This window comes from Varanus komodoensis, unplaced genomic scaffold, assembly GCF_004798865.1.
Source record: "Varanus komodoensis strain SLA01 unplaced genomic scaffold, ASM479886v1 scaffold142, whole genome shotgun sequence".
NCBI lineage: Eukaryota > Metazoa > Chordata > Lepidosauria > Squamata > Varanidae > Varanus > Varanus komodoensis.
In genome coordinates, this window is record NW_025335415.1 from 174961 (window position 1) to 192474 (window position 17514).

The window sequence follows — 17514 nt, forward strand, 5'->3', positions numbered from 1 at the left end:
TCATACTAATGAAGAAATTTTCCTTTCCCAAACATTATTAAGCATTGACTTAGTCTATCTTGAAGAATATGCATTTTCACATTCACAATCACCATTTACAACTTCAAAGAACTTCAGTGGGGACATACATGGACTGATCATATGCTGATTTATTTGTGGAACAATACAAGGAAAGCTCAATATCTCTGTCTTAAACATGAACTCTAGACTTAAGTCTTTAACTTAAGACACACTGCATGCATAGCTGATATAGAGCCTCCTCTTCCTCCTCCCTCCCTCCATCATCATCATCATCATTTCTCTCTCTCTTTCCCCCCACCTCACTCATTCCCTCACTCTCTGTGTGCACATGTGTATGTGTGTGAATGTAGAAAGAAAGAGTCACACAAAGAACTGGTTCTTTCATAACCAGAATTTGTGGGCTATTTAATGCCTGCATTGCTGAAATTTATTGGAACCAAGTGAGTGTGCTGCTCCAGCATGTCATCCAGAGTTTCACCTCAGGAAGGGCCCTCAGCTGGTCTCCTCTGCCCCACAACTCCACTTGGCCAAAGCAGAAAGCTGTGTTGTGCTGCACAGCAGGTCCATTTCCTCTGTTCAGGACTGTGACTTTGGGAAGTGAGGAGAGGGGATTGTCAAAGGTGGTCCAGTAGATGGGAAGAGGTCCAACTAATGAGAACTGCTGAGAAGCATGGCAGAGAGGCAACAACGGCCTCTGTGCCTGCCAAAGACTGACAAGGTTTAGGATGTACAGAGCTCTCCACCACCTGAGTGTTTAGCTTCTGGAATTGCTCTGTGCAGCATATTATAAAACCAATTAGTGTGATGAACCTGCAAGTTGACCAGACAGAGAAGTGCTTTTGATTGTTATTTTCTCCTCTACCTTTGCCATTTAATTTTTCCTTCTGTGACACTTCTTTGAAGATTGTCAGCCTGCAGGGCAGGGCATCTCTCTTTGATTGGCTTAGGTGTAACCCATTCTTGGTCCATATAATTTATTTATTTTAGTTTATTTTTAGGAAGCAGCATAGAAATACTTCAAATAAATCACTAATAAAGCATTCATTGCACAAAGATACTACAGAGTTTATTCTTAGTGCTAAGAAACAACTGCAAAGCAGGAACAGCATCACACTTTACTCAAGTGAAAGTGTGTGTTGATTTGGATTGGAACTCTAACATAGGATATTGAAGTAACCCTCCCACCCACGCATATGCATAAACACCCTCTTATAGATGCCAATCAGTTATTCTATAGCTATCATCTAGATCACCAAATTTGGTAGGAAATTACAGATGCAAAACTACACTAGCAGGACAGGAAAGGACTCCTCCTATTTTCACACTATGTTTCTGCTTTTTCAAACTTACATTAGAGCAAGAAGACAAAAAAAGACCTACTTACTAGTTTTATCTTTACATCAACATGTACTTGTGTACCATTTATACTACAAAATTCACCTTTGCTGAACAAGGATTGAGAGATTATTCCTAAAAGAAGACCTCAAACCAAATAACTTTGACAGAGCATGTTTTACATCCTTGTTTCGCAGGCTGTAGATTATGGGATTCATCATAGGTGGAAAACTGGAATACAGCAAAGTAAATGCCAAATCCAGATGTGAAGTGAAATTAGAGGTGGGTTTAAGGTAGGCAAAATATCCAGTGAATATAAACATGGAGTAAACAATGAGATGAGGAAGGCAGGTTGAGAAAGCCTTTTGTCGTCCAAGCGCAGAGGGGATCCTCAGGACTGCAGTGAAGATGTGCACGTAAGTTACAACTATGAAAATAAAACAGCATAACCCAATGCTAGCACTTACAAAAAGAACCACTATTTCAGCTAAATGGAAGTCAGAGCAGGCAAGCTTCAGTAAGGCTGGGATTTCACAGAAAAACTGATTGATGTCATTGGAGCAAAAGGGGGTTGCAAAGGTGCCTCCAGTGTGCAACACATCGTAGAAAAAGCTGACATTCCATACAGTAGCAATCATTCGAATGCAAACATGCTTATTCATCAGAATCTCATAGTGCAGTGGATTGCAAATGGCAACATACCGATCATACGCCATGACAGTGAGAAGAAAGAAATCAGAAGCTATAAAGAAGACAAACATGAGGACTTGAGCCACACATCCAGAGTAAGAAATGTGCCTGCAGTTCCTGAGGGAATTGGCCATGGCTTTGGGGAAGATGACAGACACTTGTCCCACATCCTGTATGGCCAGGCTCATTAAGAAGAAGTACATGGGGGTGTGCAGGTGGTGGTCAGAGGCAACTGCAGAGATGATGAGAAGGTTTCCTGCAACTGCTGCCAGGTAGAAAACAAGGAATCCAATGAAGTACAGTATCTGCATTTCCCAAACTTCTGAGAATTTCAGGAGAAGAAACCCAGACAGGGAGGATACATTAGCTAGATGTTGTTCCTTATGAAGCATCTTATCTTGAAAAGCAAGCAAATGTACAGTGTTAGAATGAGGGCTTCATACTGCAAGAATTCATCAAAGTACTGAAAATATTGATTTTAAACTGACAGCATGAGTATGACAAGTATCCCTGGTACTATTAGTTTATTGTTTTAATATCCACAGTAGGCCTGGGCCTCAGTCTTTTCTATTCTTTTTTCATAACCTATTTTTTCTAGATTTTTCATGTGTAATTTAACAGACTGGGGGGAGGGTAAGGAGGAGAAAACAGTCCCTGCCTCCTGCAATTTAACTTCATTGGTTTCTATATTTTGAAATATTCATAATAATCATGTTTAATGTTCTGCCACTTGGTGAGTCAGATTTCATGACAGCTTTGTTTCTCTTGTTTTGTGAACAGGTACAGAGAATTGATTTAGCAAGGAAGGAAGGAAGCCAGCCAGCCAGCCAGCCATACCCCTGCCCTGCATTGGAATTTATTGGCAATCAAATGTTGAGCTTGGTTTCATGCTAAAAAAGTAAACTTTAATTCTGGGCATTCAACATGAAAGCTAAAATGGTAGCAAAATGAATGCCTTTGACTTATAAAGGAGCATTAGGAATAAAAATTAAAGAAAACTAAAGAATATGGAAGGGAAAAGCACTGTAGTTATTCCTTGTGACTGGCACAGAATTGAAGTAACTGACTGAGAAAGATAAAATTTAAAATTTCATGAGATATGCAGTGAAAGACAATTCTAAATATCCAGACTCAGGAAGGAGATACAGTAAAGAATTCAGTAATATCATATCCAAGCTTGTAAGTATTAAACCTTTATTCCATTTCAGAGAATATTTACTAGGCGTCTCCAAATCACTTGGTCCACCTGAGATTTTTTTTTAAATCTTACTGCTGTTCTTAGTGCTTCTTCTCTAAACATTACTCACTTTAAATTCCCCAAAATGTCTTACCTGAGGATTTATCTGCAGATTAAGGAAAAGTTTCATCTAAAATTAGTTTCATCCTGATGCTGATGTGGGATTATCTCTTGCTGAAATGATGCTGCTGCTTTTGGAAACTAGTCAACAGATGCAAGCATTTTGGCCACTGCAAATATGGAATAGCATTTCGGAAAGCATTCCAGAATCCAGAGTGAGGGTATCACAAGAACACATGTATTCTGATTAATGCCATGTTCATAAGCTCAGAGAGACCTGTACCTAACAATGACTATATCTGGAATAAAACATAAGATAGATCAGGAGGGTATTTTCTTAGCTTGCATTTTGAGATCACATGAAACACTGCAGAATTAAATTGTTTCACATAGCTTGTATTCCTCCTCCACTTTCTCTTAGCTTCACACTTAGCTGCACCACTGCACAGATATCCATGACTTTTTATGCTAGCTCTCTTGCAACAATCATGAGAGTGAGGATTTCTCAAGTTGCTGGTTGGGAATGTATTAATATCCTTTTTATCCCTAGAGAGTCACACTCAGGGGAGTCCAACAGAGTTTAGTAGTAGAAGTGCACAAAAAGCACATTAATTCCTGAGAGTGTCATTTTGTAAATATGTTTAGGTAGGATGGGAGTGTTTGGGATGATAAGGATGTTAGGACCTAAAGAACTTCGATTTCCTTTTTTTGTTTTGCTGTGTATTTCTTCATAAGAATTCTTTAGAGAATACCTAGATAGCTACAACTGTAAGAGTGAGCAACACCATGTACTTGTGATGGGATTGAACTACTCAAAGTCAATCCACTGCCTGTGCATTTCTAACAGCAAGTCACAATGTTGCCAATCCTTGTGCAGTGCACCAAGTTGTTTACCATCCACATTTCATTTTCTTTCCTAAGGGTATCACCTTGGCTAAGGGAATGAAAGCATTAAAGGATGTTAAAGGATATGTGTTCCCTTCTTACCTGCTATCCTGTATTACTGGATTTAAGTTTGTAATGCCCAAGTGCATATTACACTGCAAAAGCAACACATTACTTAGCCTTCCTTATCAACAAAAGGCAATGGGCAATCAGATTGCCTAATTAAAGGAACATAGAATTGAGGCAGAAGCAAAAGAAAATCAATGAACAAGGGGAGTATGTCTCTGTTAGTTTTTCTGGACCTGTCACTGACTTTCAATACCATCGACCATGGTATCCTTCTGGATAGGTTGGCTGACTTGGAAGTTGGAGGCACTGCTTTGGAGTAGTTTTGTTCCTACTCGACTGGCCAATTCCAGAAGGTGGTGCTGGGGATTATTGTTGTTGTTACTCACAAAGTTATGTCCGACCCATCGCGACCCCATGGACAACATTCCTCCAGGCCTTCCTGTCCTCCACCATCTCCTGGAGTCCACCCAAGCTCACACCAACTGCTTCAGTGACTCCATCTAGCCATCGCATCCTCTGCTGTCCCCTTCTTTTTTTTTTGTCATCAGTTGTTTCCAGCATCAGCGTCTCATCTTTTCTAGCTGTTCTCTGGAATTCTGCATTCAATTGTTTGTATCTTTCTCTTTCTCTCTTGCCTTTCACTTCCCTTCTTTTCACAGCTATTTGTAAAGCTTCCTCAGACAGCCATTTTGCTTTCTTGCATTTCTTTTTCTTTGGGATGGTTTTAGTTGCTGCCTTTTGTACAATGTTGCGAACCTCCATCCATATTTCTTCAGGCACTCTGTCTATCAGATCTAATTCCTTAAATCTATTTGTCACCTCTACTGTATATTCATCAGGGATATGATTTAGTCATGCCTGAGTGGCCTAGTGCTTTTCCCTACTTTCTTCAACTTAAGCCTAAATTTCAGCTCCTGGTCTAGTTTTTACTGACTGTACAGAGCTTCTCCATCTTTGGCTGCAGAGCACATAGTCAATCTGATTTCTGTATTGACCGTCTGGTGATGTCCATGTGTAGAGTCGTCTCTTGGGTTGTTGGAAAAGAGTGTTTGCTATGACCATTTTTTTCTCTTGACAAAATTCTATCAGACTGTGCCCTGCTTCATTTTGTACTCCAAGACCAAACTTGCCTGTTATTCCGGTTATCTTTTGGCTTCCTACTTTAGCATTCCAATCCCCCATGATAATAAGGACATCATTTTTTGGAGTTAATTCTAGAAGGTGTTGAAGGCCTTCATAGAACTGGTCAACCTCAGCCTCTTCAGCACCAGTGGTTGGGGCATAGACTTGGACTATTGTGATGTTGAATGGTTTGCCTTGGATTCGAACTGAGATCATTCTGTCATTTTGGAGATTGTATGCCAGTACTGCTTTTCCTACTCTTTTATTGACTATGAAGGCTACTTCATTTCTTCTGAGGGATTCTTGCCCGCAGTAGTATACCTGATGGTCATCTGAATTAAATGCACCCATTCCTGTCCATTTTAGTTCACTGATTCCTAATATGTCGATGCTCAGTCTTGTCATCTCTTGTTTGACCACATCCAGCTTGCCTTGATTCATGGATCTTACATTCCAGGTTCCTATGGAGTATAGGTCTTTGCAGCATTGGACTCTCCTTTCACCACCAGATACATCAGCAACTGAGTGTCCTTTTGGCTTTGACCCAGTCGCTTCATTCTTTCTGGCACTACTAGTACTAGCCCTCTGCTCTTCCCCAGTAGCATATTGGACACCTTCTGATCTGAGGGGCTCATCTTCTGGCATCATATCTTTTTGCCTTTTGGTTCTGTCCATGGGGTTTTCATGGGAAAGATACTGGAGTGGGTTGCCATTTCCTTCTCCAGTGGATCATGTTTTGTCAGAGCTGTTTGCTATGACCTGTCTGTCTTGGGTGACCCTGCACGGCATAGCTCATAGCTTCATTGAGCTATGCAAGCCCCTTCACCACGACAAGGCAGTGATCCATGAACGAGGCTGGGGATTATAGCTCTGTGCTAAGCTATGGAGTTCTGCTGGGTTCCTTTTTTTCCAACTTCTAAATGAAACCACTGGGAGAGGTCATCCGGGGGTTTGGACAGAAGTGTCACCAGTACAGCAACGACATCCAGCTCTTTCTCACCTGTTCACCCAATCCAGGTGAGGTGGTGATGGTTCTGAATCAGTGGCTTGATGGTATGATGGTCTGGATAAGGGTCAATAAATTGAGACTTAAGATAAGTTATAGGTCCTGTTGGTGAATGGTTCAGCTGTCCTGGTTAGTATTTGCCTTTTTCTGGATGGGGTTGCACTCTCCCTAAGGGACAGGGTGCATAGTTTGGCAGTGCTTCTTGGCCTGGAGTTATCTCTGTAATTCCAGGTTACTGTCGTGAAGAGGAGCACTTTCCATTAGCTTTGGCTAATCCATCAGCAGTGTCCTTACCTGGATGAGCAGAGTCTAGCAACAGTAATCCACACTCTGGTAACCTCCTTATTGGACTATTGCAACATGCTCTACATGGAGCTACCCTTGAAGTTGGTCTGGATGTTTCACTTGGTACAGAATAGAGCTGCAAGACTAGAACGGGCAGATCATATAACATTGATTCTATATCACCTTCATTGGGTACCACTTGAAGTCCAGGCCCAATTTAAGGTGTTAACTTTGATATACAAAGCCCTAAATAGTTTAGGGCCTGGATATTTGAAGAAACGTCTCCTCCTGCCCAAATTCTAAGATCTTCCACTGAGGTCCATCTTTGGGAGCCCTCTTTGAAGGAGTTCAGAAGAGTGGCTACCTAGAGAAGGGCTTTTCTGTGGTAGCACCTCAGCTTTGGATCCTGCTCCTCAGGGAGATGCACCTGGTGCTCACATTTTATTCTTTTTGGTGACAGGCCAAAACCTTTTAATTGACCCATTATTTTAAGGGTTGATAATTTTATCATATAGTTGAATTATTTTACTGTATATTTTATATATGATAGTTGTATTTTAATGTGCTGTTACTCTCTTTATTGTAAACTGTCTTGAGATCTGCTTGAATAAAGACTGGGATAGAATTTACATAAGTACTTAAAAACATAAAATAATGGAAAGCTAAGATCATATCTTCTCTCTTTCTTTTTCTCTTGTGTTAAGTGTCTCTTCCATGTCCTTCTAAGAGGTCACTGACCAATTGTAATTCCAGGTGTCATGAATGTTTTTAATGATTCCTGTTCCCATTCCTGTCCTGTTATCCATCTTCTTTAGTAGTCTTCATATGAAGCATCCCTAAATTCTGTTGTTTTCCCAGAAAGAAACTGTATCTGGAAATGGATTAGCTCAAGACTATTTAAATGTAATATCCTGCTGAGCTGCAAATGATGTATTGATGAATTTGTGACCAGAAATAGGAATGGAAGGTTTTGTCTATTTTGCTTTTCTGCCCTTTAGATGTTACTGTTTTCTTTATCTCTGATGAGGCAATGATCACATAGAGACTTCAACTTGCCTTCAAACAAAGGTAAGTAGAAGTTCCATTCAAAACTTGATGATTCAACTCAGCAAGGTCTGAACTGATGGAGCTGAATATATAATACCTGGAAATATAGGTTCAAGCCCCAAAAGACAACTCAATTCAATCTGTCATGTCTTCAGTCTGCAAGAAAAATTATAGCCCTACAGGTCATCCAACTTTTGGGGATCCACTGCAGATTTTCCATGACATTAACTTCATGGAGTCACTTTTTCTCTCAGTTCCCTCTAGTAGCAACCATTTTGTCCCCACAAAAATGAGGGAGGTGAAAGGGAGACCAGCTTCCCTGAAAGAACTAATATCCCAGGGGCTTTTTTTAGTGAAGAACAGCATGAAATGACTTTAAATAAATGTTTAATAGTTCATCATTCTGCAAACTGAACAAACAAGCAAACAAACAAAGAAGCTATTCAGTTCATAGGAGTGGTCTCCCTTCACTCGACCACAGCTATGGCTACAGAATATAACCAGGTGGGATGCTAACATAGGACTCTAACATCTGGAGTGGGACTCTAATATGGGATACAGCAAGTTGATTTTGCTCTTTCCTCCTGCATTGGAATAGATCCAGATCAGTTACTACTACTACTATTCAGATTGCCATACAATGACGCAGTTAATATGAATAGATAACTATTTGACAGGTGCTGATTTGACAGATGATTATTAATACCACATTCTAAAATTCTTCATACTATCGCCAGTAAAGTTTTGGAATTTTTTTAAAAATATGCTTCCCAGAATGGGAACAGTGAAAAATATGTACTTCCTGGCTATTTCTTTACATGAACATCTACTTAAATGTTGGCTCTGATTATACACAAAATTCACATTTCTGGAACAACAGTGGAGAATGCATCATTAGAAGAGTGGCAAAAACCAAGTAACTTTGACAGAGCATGTTTTATATCCTTGTTCCTCATGCTGTAGATTATTGGATTCATCAAGGGTGGGACCATGGTATAGATCAGAGTAAAAGCTAAATCCAGATGTGAACCAGAGTTAGAGGTGGGTTTGAGGTAAGCAAAATATGCAGTGAATACAAGTAGAGAGAAAACAATGAGGTGGGGAAGGCAAGTTGAGAAGGCTTTTTGCCTTCCCTGCACAGAGGGGATTCTCAGCACTGCAGCAAAGATGTGGACATAAGTAACAACAATGAAAATACAACATGCTAAGGCAATGAGACCAAACAAGGAAAGGACTCCTGTTTCAAACAGGTTCAGGTCAGAGCAAGAAAGCTTAAGTAACTGGGGGATTTCACAAAAAAACTGATTGACAACATTGGAGCAAAAGGGGGGTGCAAAGGTACCCCCAGTGTGTACCACTCCATAAAAAAAACTAACTACCCATACAGTAGAAACCATCTGAATACAGGATTGCTTATTCAGCAGCTTCTCATATTGCAGTGGGTAGCAAATGGCAACATACCTATCATATGCCATAACGGTGAGAAGAAAGAAATCAGAGTTTGCAAAGAAGACAAATAAGAGGACTTGGACAACACATCCAGAGTAAGAAATGTATCTGCAACTCATAAGAGAATTGGCCATGGCTTTGGGGAAAATGACGGACACTTGTCCCACATCCAGTATGGCCAGGTTCATGAGAAAGAAGTACATGGGGGTGTGTAGGTGGTGGTTAGAGGCAATTGCAGAGATGATGAGAATATTTCCTGCAACTGTTGTAAGATAAAAAGTTAGGAATGCAGTAAAGTGTAGAATTTGCAGCCCTCGAGCATTCGAGAATTCCAAGAGAAGAAATTCAGACAGGTTTGTCTCATTATTTAACCATTCTCCCTGAAGAAACATATGACCTGTAGAAGGAAGCAAGGACACAGTGGTTAGAAACTAGCTAAAATATTAACTTAAAGCTCCCAGTTTGCTTGGAACTTAGCAGCAGCAGCATCCACCACAAAAGTAGTAGTAGATGTAATACACTGAGGTGAAATATTTGCAAATAAATGTGTGTTTGACACTGTAGTATGTAACTGACTGAGAAAGGCATTTCAGTTTCTACGTAAGATAAATTGGATTGCAGTTCAAATATCTGCATACATTCAAACACTAAGCACAGATTCATACCTTACTCAGTATTGCTATGACAAATAACTAATATTATATAATGCTTAAGAGAGATGTACAGATCACATGCCCACCTGTGCCCAGGAGAAATGTGAATAAACTTGTCAAAGCACTTTCCTTCCAAATTACTCCCTCTCCATTTGCTCAAATATCTTACCTGAGCAGAAATCTCCAGATGAACATGAAATTTTAGTTAAAATGATGTAGCAGTGGCCCCTGCTGATGCTGACAATCAATCTCTACTGCCCAAGAGATGGCACTCATCCATACAAGCATTTGAATCTTCATTCTGAATTTTCAGAAAATATCCAACATCTCCCATCACAAGAAATGCTTTCTTTTGGGCCAGGTTCCTCAGCATAAAGTCATTTGCTGTGTGAAATCAATTACCTTCCTCTCCTGTAAATTTGCTGATTTGGTTAGGATAGAAAAAAAGGCAAGTCCCTGAACACATAAGGATGACAGAACATGAAGAAATCTGATCCTTTTCCTCTTCTTGCTTTTGCAAATATGTTTATAAAAGAGCATTCATCTGTGGCAAGAAGAATTCTTATTAATCATAAGCAGCACCACAAGTTAGGCGATTAAAATAATTGCATGGTACTTGGGATTTTCTATCCCCAGAGGTAGATCTCTTCTGATGAAACAAAAGCTGAACAAGTGGACTAATACAATCTCATGGGATATAGAGGGATGGCCATTACTGAATTTGAGTTGTAGGGTAAGAATAAATTACTATTATACATCAGATTGTCTATGTTATATGTGGAATTCCTCTATCTAACCCTGGCAAATATTTTCAAAAAGAAATTAGCAATTTTGGGGGGGGGGGTCTTGTCTGCCAAAAATATATATTAAAAGAAATGCAATTTTCCATCAAGGAGTAGAGTTAGTTGGTACAGAAGTGTGTCACAGGGAGTAGAAGTAGAACCCTGGAGCTGTATGAACACGAGGGTAAAAGTGGAGCTCAGAGGAAACTTTCATTGCTTCACTTTCATTGATAAGGGGGCAGCTCCCCTTGTTGGTCTCTTGATTTTTTCCCCAGGCCCATCCAACTCAAAGGAAGTGCCTGTATAGGAACAACCTTTGGTCTGCACCTCATGTGGAGTCTTGGGAGGAGATGGAGACTGCTTGTATAGCATGTCCTTCATTTGTACGGCAGGGCTCAGATTATGGCACACAGGTCATGTTGCATTTTTGGATGGCTCTCCTAGCTCTGTTTCAGGTGAACCTTGGCTTGACTTCTGTCCACCAACCGCAATCTGATGGATAGATGAAGTGCCTGAATGCTGTATTGGTAGTGAATCTCTGCTTCCCAGCATGACAATTGGGTCTTCTAGTTGGTTTTGGCCAAAATTGCATACAACTATGCTCCTATGGGTCCCCCCCCCCCGCCCTTGGTTTTTTTGTTTGTTTGTTTTTGTCCTCTGCAAGCTGCCCAGAGACTTTTAGCAATGGGACAGCATAGAGAAACTTTAAATAAATAAAATAAATACATAATGCTTCTACCTGCAGACCCCTGTCTTTGCCATTCTTGGATACCATCCTAAGTCCTTCCCCCCTCCCTCCATGCTGGCTTCTTCTGCCAGCAGTGGTGGACTTTTTGCAGGAATTGTACTCTGTACTTGCTCCACTGAGGGAACAGGTGGGACAGGCTTAAGTGGATTACAAGGCAGTGTCAAAAGAACATTGCCAACAGGTCATAGACTTGCATGTTGGGGACTGGGTTTGGTTGTCTACCAAGTATTTGCCCCTTTGCTTTTCCTCTCAGAAATTGATAATGCATCTCAGCAGCCATTTGTGCAACTCACAGCTGTCTGAGATTCGGCTGGTGCCAACTTTGTATCCTTTTAGGCACCAGTTAAAAACTGGTGATTTTTCAAGTTTTTTTGGGTGGGTGAGCTGCTTTGCTTTGTTTGGTTGGTTTAATGATTGTATCGTTTTAATAGGTTATGTTGCTGCTGCTGCTATTTCCAATTTTAATGCCAGAAAAACTTCTAGTATGTCCATTTTTTACTTCGTTTGGCTATATGTTAATTGTTTATTTTGCTTTGATTTGATTGTTACTTATTGACTGATTCTACATTGTGAATATTTTAATGAATTGTATTGCTTTTTGTTTATTATGCTGTGAGCTGTACAGAGAGCCTATGGCTAATGGGATGGCATGTAAATTAAATAATAAATAAATAAATCCTTATTTTGTTGGCTGGCTTAGGCATGTATTGTATGTAATGTATTGCTATTGTAGTGTGATTTTATTATTATATTACATTTTTCTTAATTTTGTAAACCATTCAGAGAGCCAATCTAGCTATGATGGTATTAAAAACCTTGTATAAATATCAAAGTAATAAATCAGAATGTAGGGGAAGGTCAAAAATATCTTAGAACTACTGGAAGACCCTCCTTGCAAACAATGAGATTATAGCCTATACACAGAATTCACCTTTGCAGAACAAGAATTGAGAAGGAATCCCTAGAAGAATATTTCAAACCTAAGAGCTTCAACAGAGCATCCTTTATCCCTTTGTTTCGCATGCTATAGATTATGGGATTCATTAAGGGGGGAACAATGGAATATATCAGAGTAAATGCCAAATCCAGAAGTGAAGCAGAATTAGAGGTAGTTTTGAAGTAAGCAAAAGATCCGGTGACTAAAAATAAGGAATAAACAAGGAGGTGGGGAAGACAAGTTGAAAAAGCTTTTTGCCTTCCGTGCACTGAGGAGATCTTCAGCACGACAGTGAAGATGTGCACGTAAGTCACCACAATGAAAATAAAGCAGCCTAATGCAATGATAGCACTTAAAAAAAGAATTCCTACTTCAATTAGATACAAATTAGAGCAGGTAAGCTTTAACAATGCTCGGATTTCACAGAAAAACTGATGAATGACATTGGAGCAAAAGGGGGTTGCGAAGGTGCCTCCAGTGTGTAACACCCCATAGAAAAAGCTGACAATCCATACAGTAGCAATCATTCGAATGCACACATGATTATTCATCAGCATTTCATAGTGCAGTGGATTACAAATGGCAACATATCGATCATATGCCATGACAGTGAGAAGAAAGAAATCAGAGGACATTAAAAAGATAAAGAAGAGGACTTGAGTCACACATCCATAATAGGAAATGAACCTCTGATTCATGAGGGAATTAGCCATGGATTTGGGGAAAATGACGGACACTTGACCCACATCCTGTATGGCCAGGTTCATCAGAAAGAAGTACATGGGGGTGTGTAACTGGCGGTCAGAAGCAACTGCAGAGATGATGAGAAGATTCCCTGCAACTGCCACCAGGTAGAAAAAGGGGAATCCAATGTAATACAGAATCTGCATTTCCCAAACATCTGAGAATTCCAGGAGGAGGAACCCAGACAATGAGGACACATTAAATAGATGTTGCTCTTGAAGAAGCATATTGCCTATAGAACAAAACAAAATCACAGTGGTTATGATTAGGGATTAATATTGCAACAAATGGAGTTTTGATGCTTAAAATATTAAAGTTACATAATCATATAGCAGTAGAAATCATATTTGATCAAAACACACTCGAGATAGCATTAAGGATATCTCATATTGGTTCAGTACAGCAACTCTTATGCCTGATCAGCCCTCTGATCAGTGCTGATTTGCAATACCACCAATTGTTCACGCTTACAACTTACCTTCCATAAAGCCAGACTGTTCCTCCATTTTTCAAATCAAAATTCAGATTTTGGGGATGGGAATAGTTGGACAAATTTCTGCTTTGACTGAAATTATCATTAACCAGTTTTCCATGCTGTCTACATGGTTAAAGAAGCAAACATAGCCATTAGAAAGGAAAATTTTAGAAAGACAGGGAAATAACTGATTCTTGATAGGAATTATTCAATATGAAATGGCAATGAAAAATAAAGGGATACATGTAAAGAGAGATGAATAAAGATGAACCTGAGAGAAAGAGTATTTTTGACTAATACACAAATGAAGTAACTGAGTGTGAAAGCCTTTCCCCACCAAAAAAAATTCTGTATTATATAAACATCATTTTGGTTCAAATGGAAAAGAACAGTATTGATATATATAGTCAATGTGAACACAAGATACAGTAAATTCTTTAGCATCACAACGATAGAATAACAATGACTAGATTTGCCTATTGTTTCCAGAAATATTTACTTTTTCTATGTACTTTCAAATCATCCCTGACTTATGGAGAAACTATTATGAATGCCTTCCATAGTGTCCTGTCCTTGGCAGCTCTGCTCAGGTCTTGCAAACTCAAGGTTGTGGCTTCCTTTATGAAATCAAGCCATCTCATATTGGGTCTGTCTTCAACCTTCAAATGACTCATCCTGCCTACACCCATATTTAGGCTTCCCTTAAAATTACTCCTATTAATTAATTAATTAATTAATTAATATTTGCAAATCTTTTACCTGAGGAAGAATCTGTAGACTATATTCAAATGTTAAATGTCACTGGTCACCATTGATACTCATGATGACTGTACGTTGCAGGCTACTTGACCAATCATGTTCATCCGAGTTGGCAATTGTATTTTTGTGTCAACATTTTAGGAAAAGTCTGGCATTCAGAAAAACATTGTTTATAAAGTGAAGTTCTTTAATTCATGTCAGGTTCATCAGCAGAGAGAACATAGTTGCTACCAATGTGTGCACCTTCTCCTCCTGCAGATCTATATATGAACATAGCCTTGAATATATGGACTAATATTTTTTGAATATTAGTCCATCATCCCAATTAATTATATTTCAATGCGAAATCACTCACCCTGCCAATAGGAGATTAGAATAATCTTATCAACATTCTTCAGACTTGTGTTAAAATTATCCTTAAAATGAAACATTCTCAAAAGTCTTGTGAAATCCCCAGATTAACATTAAATGACATTTACAATTAAATCACAGTGGAATTTCTTGAAGCTGAAATTGGATCCATGCTGGAGATTAATAATCAGGTTGTATTTATTTATACTGACAATCAGTATAAATAATTTCAGAAAATATCCCACCATCCAGTAAATCAGCTCACAAAACTAGAAGTCCAGTGCTTTATACCATGTTCATTAACATAGAGATCATTACAGGAAAAAGTGACTATACGTCTAAGTGAGTATATGAAAGAACAGAAGGGAGGTTATTCTGATACCTTTCCATCTAAGAACAACAATTCTATGATACTATGAATTAAGAATATCCTGCAATGATAATAAAGGCTTTAAGTGGCTTATAGCTTTGTCCTTGCAGCTTTCACTAACCTGTAGTTGCATTTTCTCCTCCAATGTCAGATGTGTCTATGTTTCTAAATTCATGCTATTTTATAAAACATCTCATGTTCTTGAACTATGCAGATAATAAGAATTTGTCAAGACTGGAAGAAGATTTATTAATACCTGTTTTTTTCCTACAGGTTTAATTCACAGGAGTTCAACCAAGGAATGTATGTAGAATCCACTGCAGGGCTACAAATCCATCACTGGTTTATGACTCAGTCCTACAGATTCCTGTTTCCTTGGCTGTGCTGGTGCCAGTTCACTGTGGTATGAGTGGAGTCAGCTTGCAGACTTGTGTCCCTAAGGCAAGCCAAATATGACCAGACAACAAATGAAAACTTCTAGGACTTTTTCCATAAAATCAGGCAATTTGCGCAGACTGACACCCAAGATGCTCTCTCCAAATTTCATCACTTCTACACCACACACAAAGCTATACTACCCTGGTTCTAGTTGAGGAAATGCATACTATAGCCTACCTGTTGGATAACATTCCCAGTTTTTTAGTGTGAGAAGAGTTAATATACTCCTGCTAGGATAACAAATATTGAAAGTAGTTTGCCTCCTCCTCCAACAACACCAGCAATAATTTTCTCTCAAAGGGACTTTTTCTTCAGTGACACTGACTCTGTATCCATCCAGAGTATCATGTTCTCTTTCTCTGCAATGGTGCTTAGAATTTATCAAGAAGGGAAGATTATAACCCCCAAAGTTTGTTCTCACAGGAGTTCACCAATTCTGAGCAGTAGAGATGTACCAAAATAAATGTAGTCCCTTGCCTATCCTTAAGCTAACATAATTAGGAAAAACTGGCTTTGTCTGACCCCTCTGGGACTGGGGAGCGGGAAATCCCTTTACTCAAAGGTTTATACTGAATATCTCTTGGTAGCAAGTACTGATTTGCTCAAGATGGTGGTGGCAAATCAATAAGTGTTCTTGAAGGATAATTTTGTCTAGACCCTATGCACTCTAGGATCCATCTCAGTTCTAAGAAAGAAATCATTTTGTCCATCCTGGTCTTTGTTGGGATAGGGAATGGAGTAATGTGATTTTTTTTCTTATTTTGCAGCAACTTTTGATCATGCTATGCTCCTGAATTACCCCTGTGAATTGGGGGGTTTCAGGAAACATTTTCTGCTAGTTTTACTCCTATCTACAGAGCAAGTTTCATAGAATTATTTGTAGGAAGCTGTATTTCACCCCCAGAACTCTATTCTTGATCATGCTATGCTCCTGAATTACCCCTGTGAATTGGGGGGTTTCAGGAAACATTTTCTGCTAGTTTTACTCCTATCTACAGAGCAAGTTTCATAGAATTATTTGTAGGAAGCTGTATTTCACCCCCAGAACTCTACTTATTGGAAGACTCAAGGTATCCAGTCCTGATCAATATCTACATGAAGCTGTAAGAAGCAGTCAAGAGGGGATTTGGATGAAAGTATCATCAGTATGGTCAAAACAGAAACTTCTGTATCTTTGTTACATCAGGAGAGGACACAGACAACCTAGTTTGGTAGACTGGGCAAGGGCCAGTTAGCTAAAGCTGAATCCCAATAAGATGGGAGCATTTTGAAGGTATGGGTTCCATGCCATAGAATGGAGCATTAGTAGTGCTGGATCAGGTGAACTATGCATGAAGGAGCAGTTCCACAGTTTGGGGGTATGCTTGGAGGCACTGGTAACATCAGAGGCCAAAATGTTCCCTATGACTCTGAGCACCTACTACAAGCTTAGATTGGTATAACTACTGCACCTGTTCCTGGACAATGATAAGTCCCCATGATCCTCAAACTGGAAAGCATTCTGAGTGGGGCTGACCATAAGGTTTCTTCAGAAAATGAAGCTGGCAATGAATTCAGTAGCTATATTACTGACATGGGTTGCATGACTGCACCCAAAGTAGGCAGAAAAGGACCTGCTGCCATCTGAGGAGTTGGTATTATTATCCAAACACTACACAAGTTTAGACCAGGTTATGTCAGGAAACATCTTCCCCTGCACCAATCTTTCAAGGAGGCCCTATTGGCCATGTCACGGCCTATGGATATTGGGTTGGTGGTGGCCAATGGGATGAGACTCCTTTGCAGTTGTAGTCATTTTGTAAAATGATCTCAACTGTAAGGTACATCAGGTCATAGTGCGGACACATGTAAGGTGCTTATTGAAAATGTATTTGTTTGAATTGGTTTCCCAAAGTTATGATCTGCCTTTTTACCAGCCGCATGATATATATCAGTGTGTGCGCGTGTGTGTGTGTCAGAGAGAGAGAGGGAATGAGAGAGTTTTGTTTATTTTTATTACTTCTTAAACTACTTTGTGAGGGTTTTTACAATGATAATCAGTATGAGAAGTA

At 39.4% G+C, this 17514-nt stretch overlaps 3 protein-coding genes across 3 annotated transcripts; all 3 read right to left on the minus strand.

Moving 5' to 3' along the window:
* Positions 1-1457: 1457 nt before the first annotated feature.
* LOC123020172 (olfactory receptor 14A16-like) lies at positions 1458-2438 on the minus strand. The gene has a single exon (XM_044423599.1). The coding sequence runs from the start codon at positions 2436-2438 to the stop codon at positions 1458-1460; it is 981 nt and encodes a 326-aa protein (XP_044279534.1).
* A 6179-nt stretch (positions 2439-8617) lies between these two features.
* LOC123020173 (olfactory receptor 14A16-like) lies at positions 8618-9598 on the minus strand. The gene has a single exon (XM_044423601.1). It carries the CDS (start codon positions 9596-9598, stop codon positions 8618-8620), a length of 981 nt encoding a protein of 326 aa, XP_044279536.1.
* Positions 9599-12316: 2718 nt separating this feature from the next.
* On the minus strand, positions 12317-13297 carry LOC123020174 (olfactory receptor 14J1-like). Its single transcript, XM_044423602.1, has one exon. The coding sequence runs from the start codon at positions 13295-13297 to the stop codon at positions 12317-12319; it is 981 nt and encodes a 326-aa protein (XP_044279537.1).
* Positions 13298-17514: the final 4217 nt, after the last annotated feature.